Here is an 11,527-nt window from a genome sequence, read left to right on the forward strand (position 1 = left end):
CTAGCTAACAGAGGGTTAGTGTACCCCTAACTAGTGTACCCCTAACTAGCTAACAGAGGGTTAGTGTACCCCCTAACTAGCTAACAGAGGGTTAGTGTACCCCCTAACTAGCTAACAGAGGGTTAGTGTACGCACAAAAACCTCCATGCACACCAAAGTACAACGCACCCCCAAACATCCAATAGCTTTTATCAAAAACCTCCTCAGGTTGACTGTGTATTCCTCCACTCTGCAGGGTGATGATTGATCTGTCCTGTATTTTCTGTTCCTACAGTGTGATAGTTTCAGTGATGACCTTTGAGGGCACAGACTGCAGGTTGGCTGAGGTGGGACTACTGGCTGACCAGACTGGAGGAAGGGTGAGACACACAGAGCCTCTCATATCCTCTTCCCTCTCCTCTCCTCTCCTATTTTCTCTCCTATTACCTTACCTCTCCTATTACCTCTCCTCTCCTCTTATCTTACCTCTCCTCTCCTATTACCTCTCCTCTCATATTACCTCTCCTCTTACCTTACCTCTCCTATTACCTTACCTCTCCTCTCCTCTCACCTCTCCTCTTATCTCTCCTCTCCTATTACCTCTCCTATTACCTTACCTATCCTATTACCTTACCTCTCCTCTCCTCTCACCTCTCCTCTTATCTCTCCTCTCCTATTACCTCTCCTCTCCTATTACCTCTCCTCTCCTCTCACCTCTCCTCGCCTCTCACCTCTCCTCGCCTCTCACCTCTCCTCTCCTCTTACCTCTCCTCTCCTATTACCTCTCCTCTCCTCTCACCTCTCCTATTACCTTACCTCTCCTATTACCTCTCCTCTCCTCTCACCTCTCCTATTACCTTACCTCTCCTATTACCTTACCTCTCCTCTCACCTCCCCTCTCCTATTACCTTACCTCTCCTATTACCTTACCTCTCCTCTCACCTCCCCTCTCCTATTACCTTACCTCTCCTATTACCTTACCTCTCCTCTCACCTCTCCTATTACCTTACCTCTCCTCTTACCTCTCCTCTCCTCTTATCTTACCTCTCCTCTCCTATTACCTCTCCTCTCCTATTACCTCTCCTCTCATATTACCTCTCCTCTTACCTTACCTCTCCCATTACCTCTCCTATTACCTTACCTATCCTATTACCTTACCTCTCCTCTCCTCTCACCTCTCCTCTTATCTCTCCTCTCCTATTACCTCTCCTCTCCTCTCACCTCTCCTCGCCTCTCACCTCTCCTCGCCTCTCACCTCTCCTCTCCTCTTACCTCTCCTCTCCTATTACCTCTCCTCTCCTCTCACCTCTCCTATTACCTTACCTCTCCTATTACCTCTCCTCTCCTCTCACCTCTCCTATTACCTTACCTCTCCTATTACCTCTCCTCATCTATTACCTCTCCTCTCCTATTACCTCTCCTCTCCTCTCACCTCTGCTCTCCTATTACCCTACCTCTCCTCTCATCTCTCCTATTACCTTACCTCTCCTATTACCTTACCTCTCCTCTCACCTCTCCTATTACCTTACCTCTCCTCTTACCTCTCCTCTCCTACCCCTCTCTTCTTCCTACTCCTGTTCTCATATCTCACCTCTCTCTCCTCCTCCTCTTCTCTCCTCCTGTTCTCTCCCCTCACCTCTCTCTCTCCTCCTCCTGTTCTCATATCTCACCTCTCTCTCCTCCTCCTCCCCCCCTTCTCCTGTTCTCTCTCCTCACCTCTCTCCTCTCCCTCCTCCTGTTCTCGCCCCTCACCTCTCTCTCTCCTCCTCCCCTTTCTCCTGTTCTCACGCCTCACCTCTCTCTCTCCTCCTCCTCCTCCTCCTCCTGTCCTCTCCCCTCACCTCTCTCTCTCCTCCTCCTCCTCCTGTTCTCACCCCTCACCTGTCTCTCTCCTCCTCCCCTTTCTCCTGTTCTCACCCCTCACCTCTCTCTCTCTCTCCTCCTCCTCCTCCTGTTCTCTCCCCTCACCTCTCTCTCATCCTCCTCCTGTTCTCTCCCCTCACCTCTCTCTCCTCCTCCCCTTTCTCCTGTTCTCACCCCTCACCTCTCTCTCTCCTGTTCCTGTTCTCTCCCTTCACCTCTCTCTCCTCCTTCTCCTGTTCTCACCCCTCACCTATCTCCTCCTCTTCCTCCTCCTCCTGTTCTCTCCTCTCACCTCTCTCTCCTCCTCCTCCTGTTCTCTCCCCTCCCCTCCTCCTCCTGTCTCTCTCTCCTCCTCTCCTCTTTCACCTGAACAGGTAAACATAGTAAACATTGGGACCGTAGCAACAGAGATCCAGTCAGCTCTGGCCGACAACATCTTAGCGACGGGCGTCAAGGCAACGTTACTAGCAGCTGACGGCATGTGAGCATGACTTCTTTCAAGTATCACACACAAACACACACCTTGTGTGGATTTCATTCACAAACTCAATGCTCTTATGTCAGCCATGAAAACATTTGTCATCCTTCCCTCTGTCCCCCCCCAGGTATTTTCCCTATGAGGAGTGTAACCACTGTCTAGTAAGGGATATAGGGAACGTAACAGAAGGGGTAGAGATCACCTTTCAGTTTGCCTGCAAGCCTGATAGTACAGAGAGTGAGTGAACACACACACACCTAGATTCGCACACGAACACGCATACCCTCTCCCAGGATTCCTTAAGCGGTCACTTTATGTGTGTGTGTGTGTGTGTGTGCATGCGTTCGTGTGTGTGTGTTGTACAGGTTTCATGCGTAGAGACAGACTACCGTTCCAGCTACAGCTGTCCTTCACCACCAGAGATCAACAGAAAGTAACACGCATCATTACTGAACAGAGGCGGGTTACAACCAGCAGGTAACACACACACACACACAGACTAACACACACACAGACTAACACACACACACACACACACACACACACACACACACGCTAACACACACACACACACACAGACTAACACACACACAGACTAACACACGCACGCTAACACACACACACACACACACACACACACACACAGACTAACACACACACAGACTAACACACGCACACACACACACACACACACACACACACACACACGCGCACACACTAAATGCACCCCGCTTCTCTCTCTCTCTCTCCTCCTGTCCCCTTCTCTCTCTCTCCTCCTGTCCCCTTCTCTCTCTCTCCTCCTGTCCCCTTCTCTCTCTCTCCTCCTGTCCCCTTCTCTCTCTCTCTCTCCTCCTGTCCCCTTCTCTCTCTCTCCTCCTGTCCCCTTCTCTCTCTCTCTCCTCCTGTCCCCTTCTCTCTCTCTCTCTCTCTCCTCCTGTCCCCTTCTCTCTCTCTCTCCTCCTGTCCCCTTCTCTCTCTCTCTCCTCCTGTCCCCTTCTCTCTCTCTCTCTCTCTCCTCCTGTCCCCTTCTCTCTCTCTCTCCTCCTGTCCCCTTCCCCTCTCTCTCTCTCTCTCCTCCTGTCCCCTTCTCTCTCTCTCTCCTCCTGGCCCCTTCTCTCTCTCTCTCCTCCTGTCCCCTTCTCTCTCTCTCTCTCCTCCTGTCCCCTTCTCTCTCTCTCTCTCTCCTCCTGTCCCCTCTCTCTCTCTCTCTCTCTCTCTCCTCCTGTCCCCTTCTCTCTCTCTCTCTCCTTCTGTCCCCTTCTCTCTCTCTCTCTCCTCCTGTCCCCTTCTCTCTCTCTCTCTCTCTCCTACTGTCCCTTCTCTCTCTCTCTCTCTCTCCTCCTGTCCCCTTCTCTCTCTCTCTCTCTCTCTCTCTCTCTCTCTCTCTCTCTCTCTCTCTCTCTCCTCCTGTCCCCTCTCTCTCTCTCTCTCTCTCTCTCTCTCTCTCCTCCTGTCCCCCCTCTCTCTCTCTCTCTCCTCCTGTCCCCTTCTCTCTCCCTCTCTCTCCTGTCTCTCTCTCTCTCTCTCCTGTCTCTCTCTCTCTCCTCCTGTCCCCCTTCTCTCTCTCTCTCTCTCTCCTCCTGTCCCCTTCTCTCTCTCTCCTCCTGTCCCCTGTCCCTCTCTCTCTCTCTCCTCCTGTCCCCTTCCTCTCTTCTCTCTCTCTCCTCCTGTCCCCTCTCTCTCTCTCTCCTCCTGTCCCCTTCTCTCTCTCTCTCCTCCTGTCCCCTCTCTCTCTCTCTCTCTCTCCTCCTGTCCCCCCTCTCTCTCTCTCTCTCTCCTCCTGTCCCCTCTCTCTCTCCTCTCCTCCTGTCCCCTTCTCTCTCTCTCTCTCTCTCTCTCCTCCTGTCCCCTTCCTCCTCCTCTCTCTCTCTCTCTCCTCCTGTCCCCTTCTCTCTCTCTCTCTCTGTCCTCCTGTCCCTCTCTCTCTCTCTCTCTCTCTCTCTCCTCCTGTCCCCTTCTCTCTCTCTCTCTCTCCTCCTGTCCCTTCTCTCTCTCCTCTCTCTCTCTCTCTCTCTCCTCCTGTCCCCTTCTCTCTCTCTCTCTCTCTCCTCCTGTCCCCTTCTCTCCTCTCTCTCTCTCTCTCTCTCTCCTCCTGTCCCCTTCTCTCTCTCTCTCTCTCTCCTGTCCCCTCTCTCTCTCTCTCTCTCTCCTCCTGTCCCCTTCTCTCTCTCTCTCTCTCCTCCTGTCCCCTTCTATCTCTCTCTCTCCTCCTGTCCCCTTCTCACTCTCTCTCTCTCCTCCCGTCCGCCTTCTCTCTCTGTCTAGCTGGGTGTGGGCAGGCAGTCTGAACATGTCAGTGTTAGGGGTCCACTGTGCCCAGCTGTGTGCCAGGTTAACTATGAAGGGAAGAGTCCACGAAGCACAGAGACAACTCAGAGCACAGCAAGACCTGCTCAAAGACATCAGGTAGGGGTGTATGTATGTATGTATGTATGTATGTATGTATGTATGTATGTATGTATGTATGTATGTATGTATGTATGTATGTATGTATGTATGTATGTATGTATGTATAGTTGAAGTCGGAAGTTTACATACACTATTAGTTTACATACACGATTAGTATTTGGTAGCATTGCCTTTAAATGGTTTAACTTGGATGAAATGTTTCGGGTAGCCTTCCACAAGCTTCCCACAATAAGTTGGGTGAATTTTGGCCCATTCGTCCTGACAGAGCTGGTGTAACTGAGTCAGGTTTGTAGGCCTCCTTGCTCCCACACTCTTTTTCAGTTCTGCCCACAAATTTTCTATGGGATTGAGGTTAGGGCTTTGTGATGACCCCTCCAATACCTTGACTTGGTTGTCCTTAAGAGACTGCGTTGAGCCATTTTGCCACAACTTTGGAAGTATGCTTGGGGTCATTGTCCATTTGAAAGACCTGTTCGCGACCAAGCTTTAACTTCCTAACTGATGTCTTGAGATGTTGCTTCAATATATCCCCATAATTGCCCTACCTCATGATGCCATCTATTTTGTAAAGTGCACCAGTCCCTCCTGCAGCAAAGCACCCCCCATAACATGATGCTGCCACCCCCGTGCTTCACGGTTGGGATTGTGTTCTTCGGCTTGCAAGCCTCCCCCTTTTTCCTCCAAACATAACAACAGTCATTATGGCCAAACGGTTCTATTTTTGTTTCATCAGACCAGAGGACATTTCTCCAAAAAGTGCAATCCTTGTCCCCATGGGCAGTTGCAAACCGTAGTCGGTTTTTAGATTGGAGCAGTGACTTCTTCCTTGCTGAGCGGCCTTTCAGGTTATGTCGATATAGAAGAGTTACACACACACACATACATGGAAATGTTATGAGAGAATAGGTAGTCTTTCTCACTGCCTTTATAAAGGACATACCCAGTCTGCTTGTCCTTGAAATTACCACATTTTTTGCATGTATCTGTCTCTGACAATCCATTTGTTGGCCCGCTTTGTGTTGGTGAGTGAAGGTAAGACATTAAGCTGCTATGGATGCCGGTGTTCATCTCTAGGAGACAGAACGCATCTCCTTCCTGAGCAGTATGACGGCTGCGTGGTCCCATGGTGTTTATACTTGCGTACTACAGTTTGTACAAATGAACGAGGTACCTTCAGGTGTTTGGAAATTGCTCCCAAGGATGAACCAGACTTGTGGAGGTCTACAATTTTTTTCTGAGGTCTTGGCTGATTTTTTTTGATTTTCCCATGATGTCAAGCAAAGAGGCACTGAGTTTGAAGGTAGGCCTTGAAATATATCTACAGATACACCCCCAATTGACTCAAATGATGTCAATTAGCCTATCAGAAGCTTCTAAAGCCATGACATCATATTCTGGAATTTTCCAAGCTGTTTAAAGGCACAGTCAACTTAGTGTATGTAAACTTCTGACCCACTGGAATTGTGATACAGTGAATGATAAGTGAAATTATCTGTCTGTAAACAATTGCTGGAAAAATGACTTGTGTCATGCACAAAGTAGATGTCCTAACCGACTTGCCAAAACTATAGTTTGTTAACAAGAAATGTATGGAGTGGTTGAAAAACAAGTTTTAATGACTCCAACCTAAGTGTATGTAAACTACCGACTTCAACTGTATGTGTGTGTGTGTGTGTGTGTGTGTGTGTGTGTGTGTGTGTGTGTGTGTGTGTGTGTGTGTGTGTGTGTGTGTGTGTGTGTGTGTGTGTGTGTGCGTGTGTTTGTTTGTTAACCCTATAACCTCTTGTCTCCAGTGAGCAGAGGTCCAACCCAAAGGAGGAGAGTATCTACGGAAACTGGATCGATACCATGACAGCCATCTGTGACGACCTCACCACAGACTCCCAGGTGGTCTGTCTGTCTGTCTGTCTGTCTGTCTGTCTGTCTGTCTGTCTGTCTGTCTGTCTGTCTGTCTGTCTGTCTGTCTGTCTGTCTGTCTGTCTGTCTGTCTGTCTGTCTGTCTGTCTGTCTGTCTGTCTGTCTGTCTGTCTGTCTGTCTGTCTGTCTAAAGGCCCTATATCTATGTATATGGGGCAGCAGCCTCTAAGGTGCAGGGTTGAGTAACTGGGTGGTATCCAGCTAGTGGTGGCTATTTCACAGTCTGATGGCCTTGAGAGAAGCTGTTTTTCAGTCTCTCGGTCCCAGCTTTGATGCACCTGTACTGACCTTGCCTTCTGGATGATAGCGAGGTGAACAGGCAGTGGCTCGGGTGGTTGATGTCCTTGATGATCTTTTTGGCCTTCCTGTGACATCAGGTGCTGTAGATGGGTCCTGGGGGGCCGGTGATGCGTTGGGCAGACCGTGCCACCCTCTGCAGAACCCTGCAGTCGCCGTACCAAGCGGTGATACAGCCCGACAGTATACTTTCAATTGCGCGATTTCAGATTGTCAGTGACTCCGAGGAACTTGAAGCTTTTCACCTACTCCACTACGGTCCCGTCGATGTGGATAGGGACGTGCTCCCTCTGCTGTTTCCCTGAAGTCCATGATCAGCTCCTTCATTTTGTTGAGGGTTATTTTCCTGGCACCACTCTGCCAGGGCCCCCACCTCCTCCCCGTAGCCTGTCTCGTCATTGTTGGTAATCAGGCATACTACTGTTGTGTCGTCTGCAAACTTGATGATTGAGTTGGAGTCGAGCATGGTCATGCAATCATGGGTGAACAGGGAGTACAGAAGGGAGCTGAGCATCCACTCTTGTGGGGCCCCTGTGTTGAGGATCAGCGTGTTGTTTCCTACCTTCACCACCTGGGGGCGGCCCGTCAGGAAATCCAGGACCCAGTTGCACAGGGCGGGGTTCAGACGCAGGGCCCCGAGCTTGATGATGAGCTTGGAGGGTACTATAATGTTGAATGCTGAGCTGTAGTTAATGAACAGTATTCTTACATAGGTATTCCTCATGTCCAGATGGGATAGAGCATATGGCGATTGCATCGTCTGTGGATCTATTGGGGCGATATACAAGTGGGTCTAGGGTGTCAGATAAGGTGGAGGTGATATGATCCTTGTGGAACTGACAGTGTTTTAACTACTTTACAGATATGAAACAAACAGACAATCATAATATCAGTCAAAAATATCAAATTCCCAGTTTATGCTACAGAACAAACTTTAAAAAATTGATTCGATGTGACTCAAAATTCCATGACGTACACTAAGGCATTGTTAGCAGAATAGATGGATATAGTTCAATGCATGATTCATATAATTCACCAATACATTTCTTGGTAGTCCAAAAAATGTTGCTATCAGGTTGTAAATCACAGCTGGCCTGGTACTTTGTTTGCTGACTCTATTCGGAATGCACTGTTTCCGATTCAATGACTCAATATTCTGGGCAAAAACGGACAAATGTAACTAAGTCCGGGAATGTCAATACAATGAAACTAGCAAAGTGCAATGATCACAAGTCAATCATAACATGGCTAATAGGCTAAAAAGCATATCTATTTGTGTCGGAAGCTAAAAACACGAAGCCTAACGTTAACTAGATAGCTAGCTGCTAGCAGGATGTCATGTCATGCCATTGGAAGATGTGAGTTCCATTGGAAGATGTGAGGGCCATTGGAAGATGTGAGTTCCATTGGAAGATGTGAGTTCCATTGGAAGATGTGAGGGCCATTGGGAAGATGTGAGTTCCATTGGAAGATGTGAGTTCCATTGGAAGATGTGAGTTCCATTGGAAGATGTGAGGGCCATTGGAAGATGTGAGGGCCATTGGAAGATGTGAGGGCCATTGGGAAGATGTGAGTTCCATTGGAAGATGTGAGGGCCATTGGAAGATGTGAGTGCCATTGGAGTGCCCCGTCGTTTATCAGTGCAATTTTGACGGCCAACTAACTGAACAAGTTTGAGAGGGTTTATCTAATGTTCCTTCATTAGATTTTTGCTCATCTTGTTTTGGCTAGCATTAGTTGTTGATCTTGTTGTTGTTGATGTGTATAACTGAGGGAGAGAGAGCCTACCTTTTCATGGTTGTTTGATCAACAGGATTGTAAAATTCCCCAAAATAAGAAGACTACCGTGGTGTTTACATATTTACAGATATCCATTCAGGTGTATTTTGTGGCTTTTAGCAAATGTGTTCTAATGATCTAAAGTCGCAATGTTGCTACTTCCTGTAAACACACAGTCCAGTTCAACATGAATGATGGCAGGACCTACTTCCTGTTAACACACAGTCCAGTTCAAAGTCAATGATGGCAGGACCTACTGCCTGTAAACACACAGTCCAGTTCATAGTGAATGATGGCAGGTCCTACTGTCTGTAAACACACAGTCCAGTTCATAGTGAATGATGGCAGGTCCTACTGCCTGTAAACACACAGTCCAGTTCAAAGTGAATGATGCCTGTAAACATTCTATATTCCCACTCTATATTGGTATAGAATATCTTTCCCACTCTATATTGGTATAGAATATCTTTCCCACTCTATATTGGTATAGAATATCTTTCCCACTCTATATTGGTATAGAATATCTTTCCCACTCTATATTGGTATAGAATATCTTTCCCACTCTGTTGGTATAGAATATCTTTCCCACTCTATATTGGTATAGAATCACTTTCCCACTCTATATTGGTATAGAATTGCTTTCCCACTCTATATTGGTATAGAATTGCTTTCCCACTCTATATTGGTATAGAATCGCTTTCCCACTCTACATTGCTACAGAATAACTTTCCCACTCTATATTGGTATAGAATATCTTTCCCACTCTATATTGGTATATAATTGCTTTCCCACTCTATATTGGTATAGAATTGCTTTCCCACTCTATATTGGTATAGAATCGCTTTCCCACTCTATATTGGTATAGAATCGCTTTCCCACTCTATATTGGTATAGAATTGCTTTCCCACTCTATATTGGTATAGAATCGCTTTCCCACTCTACATTGGTATAGAATTGCTTTCCCACTCTATATTGGTATAGAATCGCTTTCCCACTCTATATTGGTATAGAATATCTTTCCCACTCTATATTGGTATAGAATTGCTTTCCCACTCTATATTGGTATAGAATCACTTTCCCACTCTATATTGGTATAGAATTGCTTTCCCACTCTACATTGGTATAGAATCACTTTCCCACTCTATATTGGTATAGAATCGCTTTCCCACTCTATATTGGTATAGAATATCTTTCCCACTCTATATTGGTATAGAATTGCTTTCCCACTCTATATTGGTATAGAATCGCTTTCCCACTCTATATTGCAATAGATTTTTCACATATTTCTTAGAATATGTAATCCCCAAACATTCTAAGAATTTCAGAAAACATGAAAATGACCATATCTTAGTTTTCTCCAGTTAGATTATTTTTCTTTTTCTGTCATATTTTTCCTGGGGTTGTAAATTAACAGATTTTAATCAGATTTAATGTTGCTAAAATACTGTCCGTTCCACTTTAATAGACCAATAAGAAAGAGAGTTCCAAACCGCTCTGCCGATAACAGATCATTTTCTGTTTTCCCCTCCCCACTCAGACCACTCCCAGACAGTCCTAGCAAAATTCTTGCTTGAGAAATTACTTTTTGCTATTTTTATTTACATTTTAGTTTTAATACAATCACAGAACCCAGAAATTATATTGAGATAAAAACAGTTGCATTTGACCTTTAATCGATCAAAGAATCAATAAATTAAATCAATCAAACTCTGTCTCTCTATCACTCTCTCTCTCTCTTGCTCTTGCACAGAATTATCGAACTTCCTGAGGCAAAAGGATAGTTTTCAAGACATTGATAGAGAGAATGAAAGAGAGACATTTGCCTCAGGATAGAAATACCTCCTACTACACAAATGAGGATATCCTCATTGTGTCACTGTGCTAAATCTATTGTGTAATATCTTTCTGTCACGCCCTCTCTCTCAATTTCTCCAAGACGAGAGCAAGACCAAGGACCTACAGGCCTCTGAGTCTACTCCCGTAAACGTATGTCTAGTCCACACACACACACACTCACCTGACCCCGCTCCCTGTGTTTGCTCCCAGGCCCTCTCTGATGAGGCAGCTGAGGTGCTGTACCAGATGAAGAGAGCCAGCAGTGTGGGCCAGAGAAGAAGGAAACAGACAGACACGGTGGCTCTGTGAAACCAGCAGTGTGGGCCAGAGAAGAAGGAAACAGACAGACACGGTAGCTCTGTGAAACCAACAGTGTGGGCCAGAGAAGAAGGAAACAGACAGACACGGTGGCTCTGTGAAACCAGCAGTGTGGGCCAGAGAAGAAGGAAACAGACAGACACGGTGGCTCTGTGAAACCAGCAGTGTGGGACAGAGAAGAAGGAAACAGACAGACACGGTGGCTCTGTGAGGAGCCAGCCCAGAGCAGTCACAGGTGGCAGAGCCAGTTGCAGCATCAACAGTAGGCCAAACTGGTAGCCATGTTAGAGACTGTCCACTCTCTCAAATAACTCCTAATTTACTACCTAAATATTATATAAATACATGTTGTATGAATGTTTGGTACCGTACATAAAAAATGTATTAAGATGATGGTGTTTTGATTTTGTTATAAGACCTATTGTAAAGTTACCCATGGGAGTTCTTTTCCCAGAAGGCTTAAACCTCTTTATCTGACCACCTCATACACTCACCATCTGGTGAAGTAAGGACTTTTTAGGCAAACAGCAGACGAACTCCCCTTATCTACAGCAGTGGGTTCTCAACCCTGCTGCTGGAGACACAAAGGGGTTGAGACACAACCCAGGGTTGAGAGCCATTGATCTACGGCACCTGACCCTGGGGAAACCA

At 46.8% G+C, this 11,527-nt stretch overlaps 1 protein-coding gene across 3 annotated transcripts in view; it reads left to right on the forward strand.

Moving 5' to 3' along the window:
- The window catches only part of LOC112237287 (circularly permutated Ras protein 1), a 31,503-nt gene extending 20,237 nt beyond the window's left edge, over positions 1-11,266 (forward strand). For all 3 annotated transcript variants that reach the window (XM_042298501.1, XM_042298499.1, XM_042298500.1), the window contains exons 13-19: positions 275-359; positions 2,217-2,323; positions 2,448-2,557; positions 2,686-2,797; positions 4,586-4,726; positions 6,523-6,616; positions 10,769-11,266. In XM_042298501.1, coding sequence (XP_042154435.1) covers positions 275-359; positions 2,217-2,323; positions 2,448-2,557; positions 2,686-2,797; positions 4,586-4,726; positions 6,523-6,616; positions 10,769-10,867 — 748 coding nt within the window. In that variant the 3' untranslated portion in view covers positions 10,868-11,266. The remainder of the gene's footprint in view (positions 1-274; positions 360-2,216; positions 2,324-2,447; positions 2,558-2,685; positions 2,798-4,585; positions 4,727-6,522; positions 6,617-10,768) is intronic.
- The last annotated feature ends 261 nt before the right edge of the window (positions 11,267-11,527 follow it).

Source organism: Oncorhynchus tshawytscha, linkage group LG15 (genome assembly GCF_018296145.1).
Source record: "Oncorhynchus tshawytscha isolate Ot180627B linkage group LG15, Otsh_v2.0, whole genome shotgun sequence".
Taxonomy (NCBI): Eukaryota; Metazoa; Chordata; class Actinopteri; order Salmoniformes; family Salmonidae; genus Oncorhynchus; species Oncorhynchus tshawytscha.